The sequence below is a fragment of the Physcomitrium patens genome, chromosome 2 (assembly GCF_059467195.1).
Source record: "Physcomitrium patens ecotype Gransden chromosome 2, ASM5946719v1, whole genome shotgun sequence".
Taxonomy (NCBI): Eukaryota; Viridiplantae; Streptophyta; class Bryopsida; order Funariales; family Funariaceae; genus Physcomitrium; species Physcomitrium patens.
The window spans coordinates 25,955,795-25,981,825 of NC_143411.1; the positions used below are offsets into that span (position 1 = coordinate 25,955,795).

Here is a 26,031-nt window from a genome sequence, read left to right on the forward strand (position 1 = left end):
AAGATCCAACCACCTGATAAGTAGATTAACTTGGCTTGAAGATATATAATTGTGCTTTTTTCTTCCATGCCATTCATTTCATATTTCAATTTTACTTGAGCCTTAATCCACAATCTCAAAGTCTTATAGTTACTTGTAAATAATTAATCATTAATATATATAATTAATACAAGAATTTACATATTGTATACCAAGATATTCAAGTTGTTAGCTTTTCTTTTGACAAAGCCTTGGCTCAAAAGATATGTATTAATCTTCTTGTACTATTATCATGGAGCTTACTTGAGGCCATACAAGACTTTCTTTAAGGAATACACTTTTTGTTTCTAGCCACAACTTGAACTTGATCTTTTAATTGAAGCATATAAATTTTTTTATCATGGTTCATATAAAAAAAGGCATATTTCACATCTATGTGATTTAGTTCCTAGGCATTGTGTGGGGCAATGGCTATGAGTCCACATATTATTTTCTATCATGCCACAAAAGCAAAAGTCTTTCCAAAATTAATTTTTTTAGTTTGCTCAAATTGATGTGCCACCACTTTGGCTTTCTTATGTAGAATGCTTCCATTAGGTTTCTTCTTAATTATGTAAATTCATTTTGTTGAAATTGGTTCATAGCCAACTTGTAAATCTATCAAATCTTACAAATGATTTCTTTGTATTATATCCATTTTTGCTTCTATAGCTTTCTTCCAACTTCTATCTTGATGGACTTATCTAAAGGATACAAATTCAATTCCTAATGCAGGAAATTCTATACTGCATGAAATTCTATGGGCATTAATTGCAAGTTCAATTTCTATAAAAGTGATATTTTAAGTTTTTTTTGATGTGAATGTGATGCAATTCATACTTTCATCATATTGGACAAGATATTCTTACTTTGTTGTTCAAAACAACATTAAAGATTTATAAAACTTTTAATTTTAAATAGAAAGAAAGAAAGATTCAAGATAATGTTCTATTCCAGTTCAAAAATTCTAAAAAGCACATGTTTTGAAGGTGCAAATCATAAAAGTTATTAGTCAGCCATGTATAAATAATAATTATGAGAGAAATATTACTAATTATACTCGCATAGTCTTTTGACAAAGTTGCATTAGCTTGATATAGAAGAGAATTTAAAGAAATGACATGAAAGGATGGAACATACGAGAGTGTATACCTCACTTGTTGATAAAGGGCACCTCCCTAACAACACAATGTTCCGATAGTCATTGCTGTGATACAACGACCCAGTCCAGATTCTATTTTCTAGACTTCTAATATATGAAATAGCATATAAGTGGTGGAGTCTGCACTGAAAGAGAGCTGCTGGCGACATTGTAACAAGGAACTTTCACTTAAAATACAGTCACGCTGCACTGCTACTATTCAATCCCTGCTCTAGCTTGTTAACATAGTTAGTGCTGGAATTGCAAGCTTAGCATTCAAGGTCAAGACTGTCCACTGCAAGCTTCACAACCCAGCTTCTCATGTTTCAAAACCCAACACAAAATTCAGGCTTGTTGCAATGAAATGGGACCCCAAGATCGGACTTTTAGAAAAGACGGGATATAAGCTCGCAGTCAATCACCGTGTTTGTCAGTTTCATACTTGTGAGCTAACAACGAACATTCACACCGATCAACACAATGTTGACTGCAATGTGGTATTCAAAATGCTTCTAGTTTATTTTTTTATTTTTTTATTTTTTTCCTGTACGGATATCGTTCTAAAGCACACCGGATCACCTGATTCTGCTGGAGACAGTGCAGAACACCTCACTTATTTGTTTGAAGTTAAGCACTATCGTTCAAGTTCGCCTCACAATTCTCGGGCTGCTTGCATTACTTCTACATGGTATTGTGCTGTGGCCATATCCCGAGTTTTACTATACACGAATCACGCCATATTCTGGATCGATCATCGCAAGTTACATACTGTCATCGTCTTGCTGCATCGAAACTAGTAGATAGAATGGAGCTAATGGTGTCCACCTCCGCCACCGCCACCGCCACCGCCTGCTCCCGGACAGAAGCCGATGCATATCCCGCTGTTTCCACCGCCACCGCCACCACCTCCCCCGCCCCCGCCGCCGCCGCCACTACCACCACCACCACTCGGACTCTTACCGACTCCAGGAATCGGAGGCATATGAAAAGGATTTGCAGGGATGATGTCTGGAAGTCCGCCGCTATGGTCATTATCGTGGTCATCGTCGTCATCGTGATCATCGTTATTGTCATCGTCGTGGTCGTGATCATCGTCATGGTCTCCATCTCCGTTGTTAGTATCACTTGTGGGCGGAGTTTTAAAGCCGCCATTGTTTGACGGCGAATTTCCCCAACCGCCGTTGTTTCCGTCCTTCATTCCTGCTGGAATTGGATCTTTGCAGTCAGGTAATGCAAGAATCGAGCTCACATGCGGTTTAGTTCTGAATCCATCACCAAGACAATGTCTCCTCGGCTGAAACTCGAGGATTGTCAAACTAGAATACGTTACCTGCAAAAGTTTTTGAATCGTCAACGTGAGTGACCTTTGCCCAACCACCGTCGCCTCCATCACCACCGTCACCACCTCCACCTCCTCCACCACCTCCTCCGCCACCCCCTCCGCTGTCACCATCTCCACCGGGACTTCCTGGGCTTCCAGGTCCTCCTCCGCGACCTCCTCGTCCACCTCCACAGCCACCCCCGTCGCCCCCTTTACCACCAGCGTTTCCTGACCCACTTTGGCCATTACCTCCTGGACCAGGGCAAGGATGATGCTCCTTGGGTGCTGGTGGCTTTTCGACGGTCTTCACCTGAGATTCCAATCCATTCAGTGAGGAACTCAAGCATTCCTTGACTGGTACAACGTGCACATGGTGGCTCAGAATGCACGCTGCAAAATGCAATTGACTGTGACTCCAAACAACTTTCTAGTTCCGGGACCTGAAGTTTTCTTGTGTATCATTTGTCTCCCTTGAGAGTATAGTAAGCCTTGCTGCACCTATAAATCCTGTTTTCTTTTCCTTCTCTTGGAAAAATGGTGCAAGCATATTGGTGACCGTCATCCCATGAGGACCCTCAAACTCATGTCTACAACCATCCCATGAAAGATGAATCCTTCTCGCAACTTAATATTTTAATAATGCCAGCATGTTCTAACCTTCCACAGAATCCTGCAAGCAAAACAGAAAGCTTTCAGAGTTCGTAACTCCGACTCACCTGACCCACAGGAGCCTTGTGAAAAGTGTTCTTAGTTTCTTCTTGGTCAACAGATAGTTCCCTCTCCGCCCTCAGACTACGTGCATTGAGTTTAACTCCTGGTGCGAACCCATCTCTCCATATTGATTTATCTGGACTACTTCCATGAGATACTACAGCTGGGACAAGTCTGCCACCACTTACACTGGGCACCTGCAGAACGAATTGTGCCAGAAGGACTGCAAGGAAAGCCAGCCTCGACGTTTCACTCTTGCTCGTCGCCATAGCTTCAGCTCAATGCAACAATAGTGCGAGCATGAGGCTCCTAGACACGAGACAGTTGAGGAGTAATAAGGATACGATATATGTGTGCAGCGAATCGCTGTTGCAGATGGCTTGGGAGCAATCAAACCGCCCAGCTGAGTTTTCAGCTCAAATAACTGACGGTGTCGATGTGCTCGTGCATGGTGACAGATGGGAAATCATTGATAGATAGCATTAATGAAGCACACCCTGTCACTGTCCTGACAGGTTTTAAATTGGCCACTTCATGTGAGAAGACGAAACCGCCTTCTCTCGTTCTTAGAAGTTTCTCTCCTGTGAACAAAACTGCAACTGCAGAGTCACATCAAGACCACCAATCCCTTTTTCCAAGGTAGTATTTACTCATGTGCACAGTTCAACACTAAAGTGGGTCAGTGTTCCAGAATGTCCAGGAAAAACCGGCAATTTTCGTACTGATCATCTAAACATGTCCGAATTACTTGTTCAAATTCGAAACTGTACTTGAATTCACTCCAGAATTAAAATACTTCGAAGTTTTTATGTGGTTGTTCCTGTATTTTCACAGTTTAATCGGGAAAGTTCGAATCCCACTCTGTTGATTTGCGATTTTAAGGTCGGTTGTTCGGGACCAGAGCCCGACACCAACCAGCTGAGTGGGTACCCTTTTTGGGGATAGGTTACGAGACTACAGTCAATGTCTCGTCTGTGCAAGAGGAAAGTAAATGCTGCGCTAGTGTTTTCATTTTGGATAGTTGCGAACTCACTGGTACATCCTGACACACGATGTGATACTGCAACAAAAAGAAACAAAAGAAAGAAAAGCGTGACCGCCTCACAATCAGAGCACATGGTGCACACATGTGATAACTCATGAGGAGTTCAGGGGCTGGAAGATGCGTCTAATATGTAATGGTGCACGAACAGGAAGAAAAGAAAAGATAAAGCCAACAGCCACGTGTATACAAAGACTATGTGCACATTTATGCACCATATGTGGCTAAGAACACTGACTAGGGACAACAGGTTACTGACTCACTGAAGCCTCAACTTGCAAATCTGCGTGGTTATACTGATGGCAGTTCTATTACCACATTCGACCAACAAAAGCTACTAGAATTTTCCGCTGTTCCAGAAATCAAAATGATCCAACGTGAAAACTTGAGGATCTACATATATCCTTGTACCACTGACACCGAAACAGAATTGTCAGACTGGCTTTCGCAGCTAAATTTCTCAGAATAATTCAAAACCTTAAATTGGTAACGTCCAGCTTGAGCAAAACTAGCCCATAGCCTTTCAGAAGCCGTTGACACAGAAAGGAATCATTCCACTGGTGGAGAAGCCTTAGGTTTTTTCTTAGAGATCGTGGATTTTCTGAGAGAAAGTGAATCGATAAAGATTCGGTCAACTGCCTGCACATGTGGAAAACAAAATTGCAGGTTTATAATGGGAGCTAATAAAAAGCATGTGTGCATGGTACATGTGCATTAGAAAAAAGGACTACCTAACAATTTGCCTTCGCCTTGGCGTTTTCAGTGACTGTGAGTACCCAACCGCTTACAAACGAGTAGATGCAAACGTTGATTTTCAGACACGAGTTTCCGCCTCTCAAGCTGCAGAGCCAACTTATCCAACATTGCCTGCACCAGCTTCAAAAGTTTGAATTCGACGTATGCACATGGGGCATTGCAAACAATGATCTAATGAGTAGCATGCACATAGAAATTAAAAGATAGATGTAAGCAAATCGAGCATGTACCAAACGCAAGAACCGTCCTCAGCGTAATGGATCCAAACACAAAGTGACCAAAGCTTATTCATGGTTGGACCTTATTGTAACGTTTCTGAAATTTTTTCAAACAGTCGAGTTCTTCAACTTCATTTCCAGTGTCATCCACTGCATGTGTTGACCAGTGAAATGTGGGTAATGTTGGAGGTGAGGGCTCTTCAATTGCTGTGGCCTGCAATCTGTCAGTCTTTTTTGATACATCCCTATAGTTAAAAGAAATTTCTTACTTTTTTGACATGAGATCAGTGGTTGAAGCAGATTTTGTCAAGTGTGCAGAAGCTCACCTATCTTGTGAAGTGAAATGGCCAATCCGGCATACAATTACTCCGATGTCAGTAGCAGAATAGAGCAGAGGACAGAAATGGTAAGAAACTTACGCGTTTTCTCATCTGCCACATAGACCAGTTCTTCATCAAAGCTCTCCAGAGGTGCCAAAGGAAGAGGGGTTTCATACAGCGGATTGAAGGGAAAAATTTGTTCATGTTCTGTCTCCAACTGTTTCAAGAAAATAGTAAATTTTTAGAGGTGAAGAAATCTTATTGATAGTGTTGATATTTTTAGAATAAGCTCATTGTCTTTCACCTTTCTGTTGAGACGAGCTAGTGTTTGTAGTCCACGCCCAAACGCCAAAACTTTGTTCAAGGCTTGTGTGGCTTCATTAACAAATAGTGATGTTCTCTACATAAGACGAATAGCACCTCGTAAGCCTACTAGTTATAATCAAGTCAGATCCTGATGACTCTGTATGGACATTGCCGAATCAATATGATAAAGTTACATTAATTACCTTAAGGTCATCGTGTTCCGTTTGAGCAATTTTACTTAGATGACGGTTGATCTTTCTGATATGCTCATGTAATGTCCGATATTCATCGACAAGATGCTTGTTAGTATCGTCCCATTCCTTGCTATTTCAGACAATGAATCGACGGCACAAGTTAGTTCCTCGGGTGTCCATGACTATTTTCCAATACAGATGCTTATCCAAGGATAGGAAAACCTACTCTTACGGCCTAAACATTCAAGCAAGTAGGGAAACTACGCCCGTGCATTTAAAAACTACCGTGCTCTTCTAAACTGTTGCAATCGTCGCTCAAAACAGTGTAAATGCACAACAAAATTATAGGATTGGACAGTATCATTTCACACCCTTTGATTTGCATTGCTTTCACCATGCACGATGTCTTTTCATGGAGAGTGAGAAGCTCCCGCATTCGCTTAGCACAAAGCTCCGATGTTTTCTCGTCTTTGAATGTCAGCTCCTTGAATACTTCCTGCTTAGCTTTATTTTGCTTAATAAAATCCTACATTTTGTAATGTCCCCACCACCAGTATAAGTACGATTTCCACAATTGAGTTAATCGAGATAAATGTCAGCCTGTGAATGACACAAGAAAAGTTGTAAATTTACTGCTTTCCATGAAGGTGTTCAGAAAGCAGAAAATTGTTGTAGGCAATGCAAAGTTCACATGGTGTCTCCGCTCGATGGCACGCTCCATCTCTTCTGTCTTTGAGTCGTAAATCATCTTCATAACGCTATTGCTTTCTTTTCGTTTGTCCTGGAGATCATTAAGAACAATTACCATTCCACGTTGATATCTAACTTGTTAGAAGTCCACAATCAGTTAATATGAAGGGCTTGTGAATAATATTGAGACACATAATGTTAAGTGGAATTCGTGACGAAGCTCATGATTAAGAACACGGAAATCCATGAACTTACTAGTTCTTGCAAGATCAGCAAGTATTCTGCGAAGACAATAACGCACCTCAAAGTCTTTTAAGAATGCCTCAAACTCTTGCCTCTTCTCGACTGTCTCTTCATCGAAAAGTGCCTTCATATTTTTAACCATAGCCTCCATGTCCTGCCTCCAATTTCGGTCGTGGAATCAGGAGGGTCCATCAGAATTATATTATGCGGCCATCCAAAATATCAGATAAAGCAGTGTTTGAAAGAAAGAGCCTTCAAGATTAACACCTTCCTATTACAACATGCTGCCTAAAGTGCGGAGAAAATTACAACGTCACTAAGTAGGAGGTCCACACCCATTTCGTTCCAATGAGGTCCTGTGTCATTTGATCACGCTCATCATAGAAGCTCTGGTTGAGATTCTGAAGCTGCGCTTGAAATTGGTGTTCCATAGACTGTAGAATCCCTAGTTCAAGCACAGAATAATGCTGATAAGTATACTCCTAAGTGCCCAAGGATAATGTAAACTGTCCCCGAAATCGATGAAAAAGCCCCAGTGTTTTGGTCTTCTTCCCACCTGCTTCCACACCTTTTACCCATTCTGTTTTAAGATTACTAGGTACTGCAGCTAAACCCTAAATCATGGACAAGAAATCTATTTTCATGTTTAACTATTTTCACTTGATAGTTGTTATTCTTAAGAGATATCATGATGCAACTGGTTGGCACAAAGAAGCATGTCGTTTCGAAACATTCATGGACAATGAAATGGATACTAAATCGAGGATAGAACCGGAAAAGAGAACCTGTAATCGGACATCGTGAACGTTTATCATCTGGTCCAGCATAACGAAGTGGCTACTCGTTGCTTTAAGATGCTGGGTCTCTGATTCCTCTAATGCTTTGAGCAAAGTGTGAATACGGCGATCCTTATTTTCAACCTGAATGCCTAGAGAAAGAATTAGGTGGTTGAATGCGGCAGTTTGTGAATTTCAAGCTAGGAGTAATAATAGCAGAGGAGGAGTACCTCTAGAAGTAGAACACCGTGAAGTATTCGTGTACAATCATTGCAGCATTGCTAACGTGACTGTACTCCTACCGGAAGAGTGTTTTTAACAATCACTCGTACAGACATGCATATCTAAGAAGGAGATTCACCTCTTTGAGATGCTTCTTGGCCATCCACTTGATATCACCCCTAAGCTCTTGAATGGAGTGCTCTCGCATGATGCTACGCCAGGTCTTGTGAATTTGCAGCTTGCTCAACCTACTACGCTTTTCTTCTTCAATCTGAAATGGTGCAAAAAATTAGCCACGTAAGTTGCAAAAGTGGTGCTATTCAAAAGAAGAGACTGCAAGAAAATGATATGATAGATTAAGAGTTTTTTCCAAAAGACTACAACATGCAACGAGCTTCTAACCATTGCTTGCTTCATTGCGATTCTCCGATCCCAAATCAATTTCTTCCTGCGCTCTTCAGCCTACATTATGGTTTAGGCATCATGAATTTAAATGAGTCCAAACAACTTAAACAATTTAGATAAATCAGCTGAGGTGGAGTTCTGTGTAATTGTCCAGGGTTGATATTAAAGAATTTCACTCGCTGGGTTCTGAATTTCTCAATACTATTTGATTGATTAAACCCATTCAAGTCGACCGTAACACAATGGAAGTCTCATTTATATCAAAGACAGAGGACGTGGTTTATCAGCAAGCATGGTATCCCAATACAAATCAACAACAGTCAATTTACCGCAAGAACTGCATGATCGACCTTGGCCTTTTCCTTCTCATCCGTGAGTTCCATCATTCTCGTCCACACCTGCAGAGTTGAACCAAACAAGAACATAATCAGAAGAGCCGTCTTAATACAATCTGAGCAAAAACATGGTAAAATTGTTGCAGTTTAGTATATTCCTATCCTTCTTGAAATGTTGGCATCCCATGTTGAGCTAACAGGATTCTAGAAAAGACGTCTAAATAAAATAGTGGACTTGACTCTCAATTTGCTCATTAGTTCAGACAGCTGTTAAATCCAGAACGAATTTTGTTCCTAACTCTAGCATTAGTGTAGTTGAACCATGAACTTAAGAACGTGTCAAATTATTGCACCCATTCTCAGTAGTACAGAAATGGCGGCATTAAAGAAAGTAAGAGTGGGGTTTGATTAGACCAGTGCGTCATTCGCCATTACGAAAAAACACAAGCTGAGGCAAGCAAGAAATCTTGACGTTCTTTAAAAAAATGGGGCAATCAGAAGATGAGTTCAACGGAGGCCTACACTAGCCAGCTCTAGCCCTTCACAGACAATCACTTCACCACTCAAATAGCACTTCAGACTTGAGGTGCGTCCGTTTGAATCTTCTTACGACTGCCTCGGTCAAATCTCCGAAGAAACCTTGCGAGCTCAAGTCTCTCAACCCCTTCGCCTTTTGTCTTCAAAGACACCAAACGTTCTACGTTGGATTTGGCATTGCAAGTAGCTTAAAAGTACACAACGTTGTTACAACATTTTTATTCGGCTATTCTCTGGATCGGATCATCATCAACTCACCCGACCCACAAACAGAACTGGCATGAATTTCAGCAGCTGCGGAAGCAGAGAAGTCTCAGCATCTATCTGCTGCTTCGATCTCTCTCGCTTCAATCTTCGTTCCTGAATTAGTAAGCGACGGGAATAAGAAAACTGCGACACAATTTTCTCGAGACGAGGCGAGGCTGAGAAAGATTCGAAGTAGGGAGAGAGGAGACATGAGAAGAAGAAGAAGAAGAAGCAAAAATCTGGATCAGTTGGCTGCAGTGTGAACGGGAAATAACAAAGCCCTATTTAAAGCCCCTAGTGTACACATTCATCCGTTGTTGAGTGTTTAATTCAGTGTTTACTTAATCGAGTGTCTAAAATTGTGTTCATAGATTATCATGTCTTTCACAAACATGGTCACATTGTTTTACAAAAGTAGGAGGATAAATTCAGTAATTGATAATTAAGGGCTTATTAACTACGATGCTGGTGGAAAATAATATTATCTATTTTTAAGTTAAAACTCAAATAAGATAAAATAAAATGATGTGTAGATCCAATTTTAGTTTAGGAAATCATGTAGGTTACAAATGTGTGACATTTTTAACTTGAAATAGTATATAAGTTTGAAAATGGTGTTAACTTGAGTTACTATCCTTAGATATGCAAGATTTTTTGAAGGAAATTTATTTTTTTTACAATAAGTTAAAGAAAATACATTTGTGCAATGCTAATCTTTAAATGCTTAAGTTGGAATAATAACCAATTATATTCTATAATCATATAGTTTTTTTGCTTGTATAGATTAATATTTTACTAGGCATTAGTGTTAACGTACTATTGTATTGATATCAAATAATTTTTTGCTAAGCAGCACTTCAAAACTAGCACACAACTATTACAATGATGTATTTTGTTCTACAATATAAGTGACTACTATTGTTTGCATGAATAATTACTTGTTCTTATTTCTAAACAATAATTATTAATTTAAGTTTTTTAAACTTTTACTCAAAGATTATTATGCTACATATAAGAAGTTTATCTTCCATAGGCTATTATATGTGAAAAATGCAACAATAATTAAATCTTATTTATTAAAGATAATTTAGATGTCATTTTTTAAAAATAAAAAAATAAAAAAATATATATATAGATAGATAGATTTAATCCAAAATTAGCAAATAAAGTATAATATTCTAGACAAAGCCTTATTTAAGATATGTATCATTTTAATTCTTACAAACCCATAGTATATTCAAAATTATAAAATATCAAAAATAAAATGTGATTCTAATAATATTGATCTAAATAATCTATTATGATAGACTTCTTACATATTCAAAACCAACATTAGAATGTACAAGTACTATTATATAACATAAATTAGAAATATGCTAAATATAACAAGCTTCCAACATATCTAATAACTCCATATAGTTCAAAAAAAAAAAAAAAAAAAATCTATGTCTAAATTGTGATCGATTTAAATATAAGTACATAGTATAAAATAACTTTTGAATAAAATATTTGTAGTTGTGGTATTTAGATGTATTGGTTTTTTATTATATTATGAATGAAATATTTTAAGAATAAATCTATTTCATAATGTTACAACCAAAAGATATATATATATATATATATATATATATATATCACACTTAGCTTATAAATTCTAATAAGCTGCAATAAATTCAGATTACAAATAATTTGTAAAATTACAAAATCACCTATTCATTTTTAAACAAGATTTTTGAACTTAAGATGATATTATAAGTATGAATAATTAAATGAATAAATGTGAATACAATTAAATTAGAAAGATAATCTATATTTTTAAAAAATATTTTAGTTGTGTACTAGATGTACACTTGTGTTATGCAGTCATAGTAACTATTCTAAGAAATTTTCTATTTCCAAGAAGCCACTATAGAAGTGTTTTGTAAACTTGATTCTTGTCTTATAGTCCTTACAAACTTTCTAAATAACATTCTTGTTAATTGATATATAAAGAATAAAAAGAAAAAAATATATATTTTTTTTAGTCTTATAAATTTAATTTTTATATTCTACTCCTAGTTCAAAACTGGTTCTTTTCACTTGACAATAGCCATTTTTATATGTTTTTAATTTATAAACATATCTCTTCTTGATCTTTTTTCTTTCTTCTTAGTCATGTATGAATATATTGGCTTTTTAAAAGGTTTATCTAAATCTATGTCATTTAATGTGCATCAAATAAAAAGACTAATAAAAGAATTTATTTTTAATAAAATATGGATATTTTAAGTATAATATTATATTAATCACAAAAAGCCTCAATTATTTTTTATAAACATGTGTCTTAAATCACTATCAAACTTCTTAAAGTATGTCTTTATTACAATCAAGGCATAGTATAACAAATTTCTTATCTAAATATTTCTATCTTGTACCAAGAAAAGAGATGTTGTATCTAATCAATAGCAAAATTTTCTTTTAAATCTATAATTTCTTTTATTTACATCTATAAGTATAATTTGATAATTTTCATTGACTCCTTATGTTTTAAATAAAAAAATTTAGTATGTCAATAGACCCTCATTTTTTTTTAATTTCAAAATTATCCCTTATAATAATTTTAGCATAAAATAAAATAATTTTCTATTTCAAATAAAATTTATATATTTCTAAAAATAAAATAAAATTGCTTGGATCAAAATTATAACATTACTTCTTAGTAGTATGACATTTTAGATAAAATTAAAAAATAAAAATTAACTATTCCTAACTATTATAAGTAGTATCTAACATAAAAAGTAATTAAAACATTAATACAATCTTGTAATATTTATTCTCAGCTAAAGTCTCTATATTATCAGTTGAATAAATATTTTAGGATATCACTTATAAAAAAAAGTAGTAATTTATTTCAGAAGGTTTTTTATAAATATTTTTAATAAATTTTATAAACATATAAATGTAATGTTTGAATAATACTTACAATTTATTAATAATTATTTTTAGAAATTTGGATATTTTATTATCCTCAAATTTATTTTCACATAATAATGTATTCATATATTTAAAAAATGCTATTTTTTTTAATTATATTCAACATTTAAAATATGATGGTCCTAATATTTTTTAAATTAATAATCCATTAATATAAGTTTTACCAATTAGAAATTTAAATTTTACAAAAAAATAAGATATAGCTAAAAATATTTTAAGTACAACATCTAATTTATTTATATATTTATATTTTTAATAAATGGCTTCTAATCTAAATTAGATGTGGTGTTTATTTTTTAAAAATTATAGCCAATATAAATATAAAAATTGTTCTAAATTATATCTAATCCACCATCTTATAGATATTTTTTGTAATAGAAAATTTGAAGTTTAAAAGAGACTATAGTTTATACATTTTAATATAAGGTTCAAATTCAATAGTTACATAATAAATGATATACATATTTTTTCGACACAAATGCCTACAATTTAAAATATCTTCATTAGTATCTATATCTAATTTTCAATTCCAATAGTTGTAAGCATTGATTTTTTATCATTTTTTAATTTAAATAGAATTGTAATGACTATAGATTCTTTGGTTTTAAAACATTACTACATGCCTATTCTCAAATTAAATATTTTTTAAAAAAAATAACAAAACAAACAATTCATTGATATGAACAAATAATGGAATTGTTTAACAAAAGTTCAAGTATGTTTTAAATTAGGTTTTTTGTACACATTTAACTTACTAAATTTTCTATTCAATAATTTAAAGTGTATCATTTGTGCATTGTGCATAGCAATTATAATCAATTCAATTGATTGTTTCCAAATCTTATTGACCACAAACATTAAAATAAAATCCTTAACTTTTGCATCTTTTACAAATTATTTCAAATCATTAGATTTGCATTTGTACAAAGTAAGATTCAATATAACATGTCAATGTTTCTTTATTAAATTTTTGAATTTGTACAAAGTACTCTTGAAATTATGATTAATAAATTTTACACTTTTTGTTTGCATAAAATAAAAATGAAATTTATAAAGCACATTTTCTAATGAAGACTTCTCCTCGTCAAGTTCATCTACCATTCCATCAGTCTCTGAAGCTGGTCGGGCAGCAATGCTTTCCTAAGCTCCACCACTAGCCTTTGTGCCATGTGTTGCACTTTAAACCTTTGTTTTTTTTTTTTTTTTTTTTTTTTTTCTCATGAATTCTTTTCCCCCTTTGTATTACATGCACAACCAATCACTCGTGTTTCTTCTTGACCTGCTAACTTGTGAATGTTGGCGACATGGGTACCGTTCATTTGCACCATATCACGCACTCTTAGGAGCTAAACTCTCCGTGCACTTCCACGCATTCCTCTGAGATCCAGTTTGGGCACGTTGTTGATCCGTCCCAAACTGATAAATGATGTGCTATCTCGGTGGCTGGCCTTGAACTATCAAGTCTAACTAATAACAACTTTATTCACACAGCAAGTGCGCAGAGCGCAGCACATGAGCATAGACATAACAAAGAACACCTCCCACAATAAGTTGAATTCCTCGACAATGATTAATCAGACTTTTCAAAGCACAACGTAGTAAGGGTGAAGCTAGTTCTCTACGGAAGCTGCTTCTGGTGTTGCAATGTGTCGGCATTTGCACTAATTTGCAACCCGAAAGCGTGATCGAGATGGAATATGCTTTCAAGAGCTACTTTTGAGAGGAATAGACGGCATGGGAAGAATACGATATCAATTTGGTCGACAACCACTGGACTCACCAGGTCAGGAGGGACAGTGCAAACAATTTTGCTATTTGTCTGAAGATTGACGTATGTATGCTATCTGTCGATTGATTCCTAGGTGGCGGAGCCAAGCTCTACAAACTAGACTGGCTTCTGCCAGAGAGATTTTAATTGGTGCATATAAGAGGGGAGGGATGTTCGAAATTGCAAGAAGCTGGTCCTTTAAAGACTACATACATATTACTCTGTCCTTGTGGAGAGTGTCGCCAAGGTCTACAAGTAATCCCTGGATTTAGCAAAAGTCGAATTACGTCGTCTTTGGAAGACGTATCTACGAAATGTGTCTCTTCAACGTGCCTACTCGAGGCTGTGAGGGACCAGAGCAACAATATGTCGCTGTCTAAACCCTCATGAATGTCCAACTACCACTACTCTCAAATATCAGCTGTGCAAGTTCAGTGGGTGGTTCTCGTTTACAACTGAACGACACAAAAACTACTCAAATGGTTGCCTATCCTACCACAAGGCTTCGTAGACCATCCGGATCTGAATGAACATGTGTTCAAATATAAACACTAATCATTTATGGTGATCCACTAAAAGAATCAAATGTGGTTTTTAAGTTGCTAGGACTTTTTCACAGAAGGTAGTACCTGTGCTTCAGTAAATATCTACAATTTGTGACGACCCTGGAGTTTCCCACACGTCGAACACATCCTCCTCATTGTGAAGCACAAAAAGCCTGTCTCCACCGACAGAGATGTCACTAATTGCTCCGCCCTCTTTTCTTCGTAATCTTGCTGTTTGAACCCCCTTGGCAGCGTCCCAGTCTGGACTACAAAAAACATAGACGCTGTCATTCTTACTTGAGAAGAGCTGCGATCCACTACAAGCAAGCTTAGAATAGAACCGTTCTTCAGCCTCTGAAATTTTGCTAGGTTGGTATCTGTAGCTCCATCGTACACATTGATTGTTGGCCCGCATATCAATAAAGCCAAGATTATCGAATTGATTGACCACACAAACTGTGGAGCATTCTTCCATGGCTACCGTATCCATAACTATCTTCTCATCAGCTGTGCCTCGCAGAGCGGCGTCTGTCCACGACCACACCTAGAAAAACAGAAAAAATAATAATTTAGAAATGTTAAATTGCTACATGTGCTTAGCAATAATCCTATCAAAATACAACTGAGTAACTTCAATCATATATGAAGCATCTCTGATCGAAATTGGATTAAAAATTGAAAACCTGAAAAAAACCTTACTTTTCCTTTTGTCCGAGAATCGAGAAGAGTGATGAAGCTATGATCACTGCTCGGAAACAAGTTCGCCACAAGGAGGAGATTTGTACGCGGTAACCACTGCATTTTACAAGCATCGCCTAGGGGGCGCCCCGGACCTTCGTACAAGAATGATGCTTGTTGGCCAGTAATTTGGTCCCAAGTCCCGACCCCATATTCGTAGCTCCTACCCCGGCAGCTAGCATATACGTGCTTATCACTACTAGCAAGTGCACCTGCCGTGAAATTCTTCGACTCACCATCGTGAACGACCTGGAGAAATTAGACAAGAAAATCAGCATTGAGTGCAAATGGCTAGGGTTCAGTGGGCGGTAACCCAATTCAAATTCAAAGCGCAACCTGTAACAAATTAAGCGATTGATCACGTGCACGTTCAGATTGATTGAGACCTGAAACTTGTGCTCAATTTTTCCAGTCCTGGTGTTAAAAGATGCCATCCCGCCAGCTCCATTCTCGCGTTCACCGGTACAGATTACAACTCGATTTGAGCTAAGAAATCCTACGTCGTTTACATTTACGTAGTCTAAGGTAAGTGGAGTTTGCTCTTCCATCAACCAATCATAGACATGTACCATGCTTCCATGAGCAACACAGCATCCGCCATCTGGAGATGCTCGAATGGCAGTTCCATCACCAGTAGCTCGCCCACTAATAGAGGCAACGCAGTCGAGACGATTTCCATTCAATGGACCTTTGCGTGCGGCTTTCACGTGATCAAGTATCCCATAGTACTCAGCTTCTCTGTACAGAGGTTTCTCCAACATGCCTAAAATCACAAGTCAACAGTGAAACACTAGTTCTTCAAAGTGATTTCAAAGTGTCTAATGCGTACTGCAATACACGAACGACCTAAATTGAGACTATTCTACGTTGACCATGCAGAAATCTGATTGAGACATGAATCCAGTTCCAACCATATTGGAATGGTGATGTTCTCTTACCGGGAGGCACATGAAGTTCACCAGTTCGTAGAAGATCCAGAAGGACAGTGAAATAGGCTGGGTTCCTATCGATAAAGAGCTCATTAGACGCTGCGTCTGGCACTAGCTGCCAATTTTCATCTATTACTGCTGCAAGCATTGATCCTCTGCCTGCATTAGCAAGAGTTGTCCGAGATGTGACGAAATGCTTGCCCCCTACATTCAAGTGAACCCTATCATGTGCCATAAGCTTTACTTCGTCCTAGCTTATCTGAACTTATGATGACTACGCATCAGAAAGAACTTCACAGCCTCTGCGCAATACCACCTCAACTCAGTTTGGAGCCAAATAATAACAGATGCCGCACATTTATTTTTGCTCCACTTGTCGAAAGATGATGCCAGGATTACTTTTGATAAACCCACACCTACTCCCTGGTAATGCAAAACAATCACAAGAAATATCTCGGATTAGACCTAATCCAATACTCTGGCGTAGACTTGCATGAAGACAAAGATCCCTCGCAAAAAAGAGAGAGCAGTTTTTTCTTGGTAATACACTATCGGCGGTGATGGTCAATAACTTGGAAGCAGCTCTAAGTGACAAAGAATCTCATTGTGGCAGCAAAATACGACAAAAAACTCAGCTGCACACACACATATACACACATACACGGAAAGAGGGAGACACAAGAACCTCAGGGGCAGCAGCTGCATATCAATCAAATTCTTCCTTAAAAATATTAAAGAGAACAAAAACCAAAAAACAAACAAATATTATGAACCTCCCTGACAAGCACATCGAAAGGGCTGGTGCGGAAATTACAATCAAAGCGACTCGGGTCCCGCAACACGAGGGAAACATCGAGAAGGACGCAGAGAAATTTGATCCCTTACGATGCACACGTTCTTCTCAAGAACAAAAGGTTGCATTTGCGAAACCTGTGGCATGTGACTCTGAAGTCACACTAACAAAGATAGGAGTAACTCAAAAATCAAAATAGAAATAGAACTGAAGCACCCTAAGGAGCAAAGTTCGCGCGGTTAAGCGTGAAGCAGTGAGGATTTGGAATGTTAAGAGATCAGGGACAGTGACAACACCTAAAGTTCCAAAGAATGGACAGGCAGACACCAGGGGGTGGGGCTCCTAAGTTGGAGTCGTTGCTTCTCGCGAATCTTACTGAATGCAACCAGAAGGCCAAAGCACCGAAATTTTTCCAAGGGAAAAGAACAACCTCAATTGAGAGGAATTCACTAAAACAGGACACGTTTGAAAACAAAAAGAGACCACAATGGGCAGTTATATGGCTCCAATGAATCAGTTCTGGCCAGAACAAGCGACACGAAGTACAACTAAGGGATCACCAGCAAGCTACATTCAGAATTCGCAAAGAATTCTTGAAGTGCGACAGAAACCTGGGGAAAATGCCCAGGAAAAAGAGAGCAAGATACATGGCACGTATCCCGAAAACAAAGTTGGACCAACGATTGCATGGTGTTCGTAACCTATGGCTCTCAGAACAGAGAAAAACGGACCTTACACAAAGATACTTGCTCCTCTCGTGAAAAACAAACACCCCAAGGTCAAACTCAGTTGGAGAGTTACGACCAGTTCAGAATTACGCCTTGATTAGATCCAGCAAACACGGGCGGCCCTCGCTTAACGCAGCGAAGTAAAAATAGCGCTTCCCCTAATCATAACCAAAACGCGTCCACTCCAGACACGTTGCGAGAAACTCGCGAATCTCGACCGGGGGGGGGGGGGAACCCATCACCTCCAGCGAAATATCCACAGCAGGAGAAGGACCAGAAAAACCTCGCCAAGCAACGTGCGCCCGCCTCCTCATCACCACCTCCTCCTAGTTGCGCACTCACAAATGACAAATCTCGTCATCAATGCGCAGTTGGTTTCCCACCATTGGCATCCATCCCCGGCTTTTATCTCCGTCGCCAAGTCGAAACAATCATGGCGAGAGAGCACCTTCTCGTACAATCCTCGGTACCACTGCTCCCCACGCCCTCGATTTCATTGTCCTCACCGCGCCCGCACGGTGGTCTAGAAGAAGAAGATATCCATGACCCCCTGTTCCGTTCCGTTCCAATTCTTCGCATTCCCCGCCCTCGCCCTTCCCCCTTGCGGCTGGCGGAATGTCGTCGTCGTAGTCGCCACGTAGGATTGGCTTCTCAAATTAAAAAAATCGAGAGGGCCTCGTGGCCTGCTGGAGGTGAAACTCCTGGCGGCTCCATCCCACTGTGGTTGCTGACGTGGCATGTGGATATTTCAGAAAAAACAGTGAGACTGTTAACAATGCTTGTGGTGAGACTAGGCATTGGAGAGGGTGAAAATCTAATATTATTGTACATCCAAATAAGTAAAGGGTGTGGAAAATATGGCCACATCCAAAAATAATTAACTCAATCTATTCCTTTTATTTAGCTGCTTCGCTTAATCCCAAAGTGGCTAAAGCTGCCAAGGGCAAAGAAACTATGGTTATTATAGGGTATTTTAAAGGTATGGAATATTGAGAGAAAATCAATAGAATTTGGACTTATCCTTCATGCATTTGATCAATGTGTTTCAGAAAGCATGTTCCATCTTTGTGATCTTTTGATGTAAAGATATATTATGTAGTAGTTTTTGTGTTGGAACTCTTTCATTAGCTTTTTTATTATTTGTTTGACTTTTATTCACTTATTTGTCTACTCCAAGCCTCTTATATTATATAACAACTTATATTATTTGGTTGAATTAGTGTCTAGAGTCTAACTACTATTGTTACAAATATTGAACTTTTTACAATTGTGAACATGCTATACTAATATGTAATTAAATACTTATTAAAATATTAAAATAATTGATTGTACATTCCACGAGCTTATGTATAAATTATCTCTTTATATGTATATGTAAAGTAAGATAAGATAAAATAAATAAATAACAAAGAAAAAAAATTAAAAGTCAATTAAAATAGCATTACTTCAAATATGTGACACTAAACATGTGACAGGATTTAAAATATGTTGAATGAATAGATGTATTAAAATAATCCAACATTCTACCACCTTAGATGAAGTTGTTGTTTATTCACAATTCATTTAAAATCACATCAGTTTTATTTGGATATGTTTTTCACAATGTTTTTTAAAAACATAAAATTTTAAAATCATGCAAAATATCTGTAAAGATGATTAAGATAGTATATAGTTTAAATATATACAATAAAAAAATAAAAAAATAAATCTTCATAATTTCACCAAATCAAGTTGTGGTTTTTGTTGCAAAAATTGTGACATATAATCGTGTGCCATAAAAAAATCTTTGTGGATTTTGTTCTAAGAACTTACACATTGATTTTTTGAATAAATAATAATGATAATTGAACTCATGCAAGGATTTATATCAAACATCATTTTTAGTCTAAAAGGCAGGATAATTCAAAGCATGTGTTATATTTTTAAACTGTGTGAAAAATCTATTTCTGAATGTGGTAAAAAAAACTAACAATAACCTCAAACTTTTTACACTAAGAATCATATGTACGTATCAAAACATCTATGTATATTTATATAATCACATACCAAATCACCAATAAATTTTTATTGATTTATGAGCTTAATACGAAAACTAATACAATTTCAATTTGAAATATTTACGTCGTATATTTTCCAAACTAATTGTCAAACTTAACGTTGTGGCACAATACATCTCATTATTTATCATTACCATTCTCATTGTTTTTTTTTTTCCTGATAATACTTTTTCCCTCACGCCTACTTTTTTACTTCAAGGTTGCTCGTTCCCAACTTCTAACATAAAACAGGCCTTGAAACCACGGATCGCTGCGTGTATAATTGTGAGGCGAACCCATGCCCCTGAAACGCACGAATACGGCGTACTTACATCGAACAATATACGGAATGCCGGTCGTTGACGCGAGGTGCCGCGCTGAGCCGCGTACTGTCATGATGCTGGAGACTTGGCTGAAGACCCCACTGGAAGTCTGCGAGCTGAGGAACGTCTTGTTGGGAGGATTGAGCTTCGACGTAGGGAATCCATCGCCCGATCACCAGAAGTCACACTTGTCGGCCGCAATTCTTCATTTTCCATTGGATCGCCAGTAGCAACATTGCTGGGGTCTATCCTCAATTGCGCGGTGGTAGTTGGGTTGCTGCTAATTTACTTGATAGGGACCTTGTTTGCTGAGAGAGAGAGAGCGAGAGCGAGACTGAGAGAAGGCGAGCAAGAGAGATAGAGTAGAGCGTGATTCTTCATGAGCTTTTGAGGAATTTCTTCAGCTTCTGGAAAGATTGCGGGTTTTGTGAGATGTATCGGAATTCCGTGGAGGTATGGCATTAAGGACGCCATGGCTGGCGCCTGCTGCCACGGCGCAGCTTATTGCCTTCTCCTTGAAGGCGCCTCACGCTACGAATTGTGGTCCTAGGAGGTGCGTTGCAAATGTGCAGACGATGGTGTTCCATTCGTTGAGGCTGCAGGAACGTTTCTCCTGTGGGAGCTGAGCTGGGGGTTTTTGGAATCCTCTCGAGAAGTTGGGTATGTCTGGATTGAGGAATTCTGGGAAAGTGGTTCAGGGAGAGTTGTTGGTTGCCAGAGCTTTAACATAAGGAGCTGTGCAAGGAGACAGGACTGGGAAACTCAAGGGCTCCGAGGGCAGGGTGCGGTTTGCTCCATCGCTCACTGGGAATCTTCAGGTTGGCGGAGCTCGGACTGCGCTTTTCAACTATCTTTTTGCGAAGTGAGTATTCTTGATGCCTTCTCTTCTGATCATTCGTGGATTTTAATCACAATGGCGCTTTGTATAAGTATCTCAGGGTTTAAGACCCTTCTAATTTTTGGCTGACGACACAGGGCATAATTCCGTCACTAATTTAGTAACTAAAAGCATTCTCAAACACGTAAAACTGCGTAAAATTTAACCGAAAGATGTTCTTCCACCTGACGGCTGATCCGCAAAAGACTTGTTAGTTAACGATGAGAATGACTGTCCAGTTCATGGAGATGGGCTATGTAGCTCCTGCCATGGTAAATTATCTAGCCCTTTTGGGTTGGAACGATGGATGTGAGGACGAAATTTTCACAGTTGATCAAATTAGTACGTTTCTTCCTCCATCAACAGATTCTCAATCTTTGATCAAACAAAGTTGGGGTAAAGATATAATCTCGGTACTTAGAACGACCATTTCTCGCTAAATACTTATCTGTTTCAGCTACAGCTGTTGCGTCCGGCTCCACAGTGGATAATGCCTTGATCCTATTTTTCGTTGTGGCGCAGTACTTCAGAACCGTTGGTATTCTGTTCGTCTGTTTGAAAAGGTTTCATTCTCATGGTGCTATCGTGTTCTTCCAAAAACAGGTGGGCAACATCTACGTTTGATGCCGACCGAAGATATAGCAACTATGTTCAGAGAGCAGTGGTTGAAGGCAGGAATCATCTTTGAGTCAGTCTCAGGATCATTTATCAATGTAACTGTCTAGCTTTTGAAAACAAACTTTGAAATGATATGCTTTCTATCAAAATTAGATTTCTGATGCTTATATGAATTAACTTGTAGCTCTTTAGATTATTTACGTGGTATTTAGAGCTTGATGCGATTCCAAAATGCAACACAACACATACATTACCCTGAGAGTTATTTTTCTTAAAAGTGATATTAATTTCATGGTAGTAGAGTTCCCCGATTTGTTCTATAAAGATTAGGAAAACAAATAGACAGACCCCTCAGGCAGTCTTTGCCATACCGCTTTGGGCACCTTCAGAAACAACTTGGATAAAGAATGATCTAGACTACGCGGACAACTAAACCGTGATGCTTCAGGTGGCGATGGAGCTGCTGAAGAATGGGACTGAGCTAGTTGCTAACTCTGGAAACCACTTGCTCAGCATTCTACATTATCCTCTCAAGGAGACTTAAGGTAAAATTCTATTCCTCCTCTCGTTTGTAAGCTCCTAAGAGGGTCTTCTGATATACAACCATTGTCGTCGCTTGGCAACAACAAATGACGCAATGCGAAAGATATCTTAGCTAGTCATGAAACCTCGATCCTGACCAAAGATTTTACATGCAGCCCTGAAGTGAAGGATGTAGTGGATGACAACATATCTGAAGTTGCAAACGCCATCATCGGTGCACATGAATGACAGTGGAGAGTTGCAAGTCGCCGTTGAAGGAGGCCATGGTGCTGGGAACAAGTGGATCAAAGCAATGGGAAAAAGTTTCAAGCGCAAGGCAAACTTTTTTTTACTACCAATCGCTTCACAGATCATAAAAATAGACTGCTTGCAAATCTGGCTGGTGACAAGAGTACTCATAGCCCACTGGCGATGTTGGAAATAATTGTAGGGCAAGCGTTTGTTCATGCCTGTTCGAGTACTACTTACTGGGTCAATGAAATGTCTCGAGGTTGGGGCTTTACTTGGCCTTGTAAGAGAGGAGCAGGCAAGTGGTTCAGTGACTCAGAAGGCTGGGTTAGTGCCCCTATCTGACCGAATCAAAATTTTGCGAGGTGGACTGAGCCGCTGTTTCTAGCGAACTTGATGAAAGCGCCAGCCAAGCTAGGGTATCAGCTCTCTCACATTAGGCCTCAACTCAGTTTGTAAATAGATTGATTCATCGTACAAAGGTGCATTGATTAGTAGTTCCCATTTATTGAGGGCTTTCTGCGAGATGGCTTGGATGCATTAAGTCAATGTTTGCTGCCAAGGGCTATGCATGAAAACTGTAGCCTGGACTGAGACTTTTAATCAGTTTGAATCATTTGTGGGAATAGTTTAGACACGTCCATTTTATGTCAATGAGAAGTGAGACCCATGTAATGGTTGCCGCCTGTTCTAAGCGTAATCAAAATGTAAAGATTATGTTCTGGAGGTATCTCTGGTTTGAGGTCCGAATGATAATGTGTTTATTTTTATATCAGCATGAATATCATATATTCACTTTGATACTTGTGCTTCATAAATTTCCTTTTAGATCTTTCTTTGTTTCCATGCCATCCACCGGAGTTGGAGACTCAGTTGCTAGATGAATACCAAATTGAAGCACCAACTTCAAAAGTATCCACAATAATAGAGATTGCCTCAGTCTGAAGCAAGAAGGAAGCTCTTAAAAAGCTATTATTTTATTTCATATGAAGTAGTTTTTTTTTAGTTCAATGATTTTGAGTTCATAATTATATTATTTTTTATAAAAATAAAATATGGGTAATAAATGATAAATAGATATGTAGAGAGGCACACTACAAAAGTAGCTGCTTATTTTTACAAGAAGTGTACGTAGTTAAAAGCATATTGTATAAATTAAATCTTTGTAAAAAATTATTTGATATTTTATACGAATTAATGGCATTATCATTGTATAGAATTTCAGGACATTTTTATTCAATTGAAACTGGCTAAAACTGGTTATGGTGGTGAACATCAACATGAGGTTAAAAAATAACTTGAAATCCCTTCATAAAATAATAGTAAAGGTCATATAAATAAGTTTGTTAGATGCAAACCTAAAACATGTATACAAATACAAATTTATGTAATAAAAAACATCTGTCGTTAAAGATATTAGGAAAAAAATTATGAAAAAACAAAAGATAGTAAATTACAATTGTATTCAATTAATTATTATCAGCCAAACACATAAAATATAGATTTATGTCTTAATTGCAAAAGAGTGAATTGCAAAAGAGCAATTCTTTTAGCTCGGAATTTCTTATATAGCACAATTCAACAGTAAATTATGAAAATTGATGTTTTTAAATTTAAGTTAATGATGATTATACAATGAAGGATTTTAGGTTTGACTTAAGACTAAAAAAGAATTTAAGATAATAAAAAATGGTATTGATGATTTAAGAAATAAAAATATAATAAAATAGTTGAATAAAATAAAATAAGAGTAGGCTAATGCAAGCTATATTGATTTTTTTTTTTTTTTTTTTTTTTGTAATGTCATCTTATTGGATTTCTATTTTCAAAACATAAACTCCAATCAGTTGCTCAAAAAGATTAGAAAAGATAGCATTTGTAACAAATAAATACATATATAATTGGAATTCTATTAATATTTTTTAATGATTTGGAATCTTATAAAAATAAAGAGTTATAAGATTGGATGTTTTATTATTTGATGATGCTTCAATTAGATAATAAAAACCAATCTACATTAGATATTAAATGTAGTTATTGCTTTAATTTCTACAAAATAATAAGTTTTAGATCACTAATTTATATTTAAAGAGTAATAGAAAAAAAATCAATACAAAATTATAAATATATGCCTTTTTAAAATTAAACTATGTGATAAGTATATAAAATATATATATATATATATATATATATATATAGTATTATTTGAATATATAGACAATAATGTAGAAATAAAACTTAAATAATTGGCATAAAAAATACAACTAAAAGAAATAAACTTTAAGATTTATTGATGATTTATATTATTCCCATATTTGTTATAAATTAAGACATGTTTTAATATGATTATCTAATTGTTGAAAGTATATAAAGTTTATAGAGACCTTACATTATATGACTTGAGCAAAGAGAATATATTATAATTTAAAGGGATATTTGAGGCTAAAATATATATATATATATATATATATATAAATAAATAAGGATCTTTTTTATAATATTCTTTAAATTGTAGTAATTAACAAATAAGATTCTCTTAACAATATTACTACGAATAAAGATAAAAACTAAAGACAAATTTAGCAAAATATAAGATATTTGGATTCTTAAAATTAAACTAAATTACAGATAAAAAAGTAGCAAAAAAAAGTAGCATTTGGTTTGAAAAAAGACATGTATAATTTTACATTGATTCTAGTACAAGAAAAGAATAATTTAAAAAATGATAAGTACTATATGGACATAAATTTAATTTTTACAATATTTTTTTCTCAAACTTGTTTCAAAATATTGTAATGTTCAATTTAAAATAAAATAAAAATATATTTAATTTATTTTTACTTATATAACTAAGAATGTTAGAATTATGGAATTTTTTGTCTCATGTACTTGTCTCCATAAAATTTAGCTTTTATATAAAACATACCTATTTTTTTAGAATTAAATGTATTATTTACAAACCTAAACTTAATTTCTTCCTAAATATTAATTATTTCAATAAGATTTATTTTTTAAGTCTCTCAATAGTTATTAAGTGTATATTAAGTATATATTTATATTGAATCAATCATTTTATTTTAATTTGTTAAATACTCAACACTTTTTTTCTTTAGCTTTAGAGCTCTAAAATAATATATTTTTAGCCTCAACAACAATAAATACTTACTTGGTACATTTGCAAAGACAAAAAAGAGTTTGATTCTAATTTTGATTGGTTCTATTTTAAAAAAACTTTGACAACCATTCCAAAGTAAATGATTTGTGTCATTCCACTACTTTGTACATTGTGATACAAAATAAATTTGTGTGTGCATATATATATATATATATATATATATATACATATGTTTGTATTGTAATAATATATTTTAATACTAGAAATAATAAATATTGGTTTTAAATTATAAATTATAGAGCATTAGTAAATTTTTAATACAGCGATATTGTCAAA

General features: G+C 36.4%; 3 protein-coding genes across 8 annotated transcripts; all 3 read right to left on the bottom strand.

Annotated features, from left to right (window-relative positions):
• Nucleotides 1-1,543: 1,543 nt before the first annotated feature.
• On the bottom strand, nt 1,544-4,851 carry LOC112293011 (uncharacterized). 2 transcript variants are annotated; one of them, XM_024542055.3, is made up of 3 exons: nt 3,197-4,851; nt 2,490-2,790; nt 1,544-2,359 (listed from the first exon to the last, which is right to left on the bottom strand). In XM_024542055.3, exons 1-3 carry the CDS (start codon nt 3,458-3,460, stop codon nt 1,971-1,973), a joined length of 954 nt encoding a protein of 317 aa, XP_024397823.1. In that variant the 5' UTR covers nt 3,461-4,851; the 3' UTR covers nt 1,544-1,970. The 2 variants fall into 2 exon arrangements, with proteins under 2 accessions (XP_024397823.1, XP_024397818.1); XM_024542050.3 differs by having other exon boundaries at nt 1,544-2,362.
• Nucleotides 4,493-13,782, bottom strand: LOC112276788 (dynein regulatory complex subunit 2). The gene is made up of 16 exons (XM_090248448.1): nt 13,717-13,782; nt 9,494-9,733; nt 8,693-8,761; nt 8,361-8,420; nt 8,098-8,229; nt 7,746-7,880; nt 7,296-7,394; nt 7,019-7,114; nt 6,719-6,808; nt 6,399-6,553; nt 6,037-6,157; nt 5,832-5,927; nt 5,627-5,744; nt 5,290-5,414; nt 5,010-5,100; nt 4,493-4,872 (listed from the first exon to the last, which is right to left on the bottom strand). Exons 1-16 carry the CDS (start codon nt 13,780-13,782, stop codon nt 4,865-4,867), a joined length of 1,701 nt encoding a protein of 566 aa, XP_090104574.1. The 3' UTR covers nt 4,493-4,864.
• Nucleotides 13,783-14,402: 620 nt separating this feature from the next.
• On the bottom strand, nt 14,403-18,477 carry LOC112278923 (BTB/POZ domain-containing protein At2g24240). Of its 5 annotated transcripts, none has more exons than XM_090248425.1 (5): nt 18,198-18,477; nt 16,444-16,857; nt 15,892-16,268; nt 15,467-15,754; nt 14,403-15,311 (listed from the first exon to the last, which is right to left on the bottom strand). In XM_090248425.1, the coding sequence occupies exons 2-5, from the start codon at nt 16,667-16,669 to the stop codon at nt 14,859-14,861; spliced, it is 1,344 nt and encodes a 447-aa protein (XP_090104551.1). In that variant the 5' UTR covers nt 16,670-16,857; nt 18,198-18,477; the 3' UTR covers nt 14,403-14,858. The 5 variants fall into 5 exon arrangements, with proteins under 5 accessions (XP_090104551.1, XP_090104549.1, XP_090104550.1 ...); XM_090248423.1 differs by having other exon boundaries at nt 17,959-18,475; XM_090248424.1 differs by having other exon boundaries at nt 17,964-18,438.
• Between the last annotated feature and the right edge of the window lie 7,554 nt (nt 18,478-26,031).

Coding starts and splice junctions, on each gene's coding strand:
- LOC112276788 (XM_090248448.1), bottom strand. CDS start 13,782: ATGGTGCAAATGAACGGTACCCATGTCGCCAACATTCACAAGTTAGCA. Junction 5,415..5,626: donor TGTGGCAGATGAGAAAACGC/GTAAGTTTCTTA, acceptor TGCAGGCCACAG/CAATTGAAGAGCCCTCACCT. Junction 5,101..5,289: donor TTCAGAAACGTTACAATAAG/GTCCAACCATGA, acceptor AAGCTGGTGCAG/GCAATGTTGGATAAGTTGGC.
- LOC112293011 (XM_024542050.3), bottom strand. CDS start 3,460: ATGGCGACGAGCAAGAGTGAAACGTCGAGGCTGGCTTTCCTTGCAGTC. Junction 2,791..3,196: donor ACAAGGCTCCTGTGGGTCAG/GTGAGTCGGAGT, acceptor TTGGAATCTCAG/GTGAAGACCGTCGAAAAGCC. Junction 2,363..2,489: donor CGATTCAAAAACTTTTGCAG/GTAACGTATTCT, acceptor ATCCAATTCCAG/CAGGAATGAAGGACGGAAAC.
- LOC112278923 (XM_090248425.1), bottom strand. CDS start 16,669: ATGGCACATGATAGGGTTCACTTGAATGTAGGGGGCAAGCATTTCGTC. Junction 16,269..16,443: donor TGAACTTCATGTGCCTCCCG/GTAAGAGAACAT, acceptor TTGTGATTTTAG/GCATGTTGGAGAAACCTCTG. Junction 15,312..15,466: donor ATTCTCGGACAAAAGGAAAA/GTAAGGTTTTTT, acceptor CTGTTTTTCTAG/GTGTGGTCGTGGACAGACGC.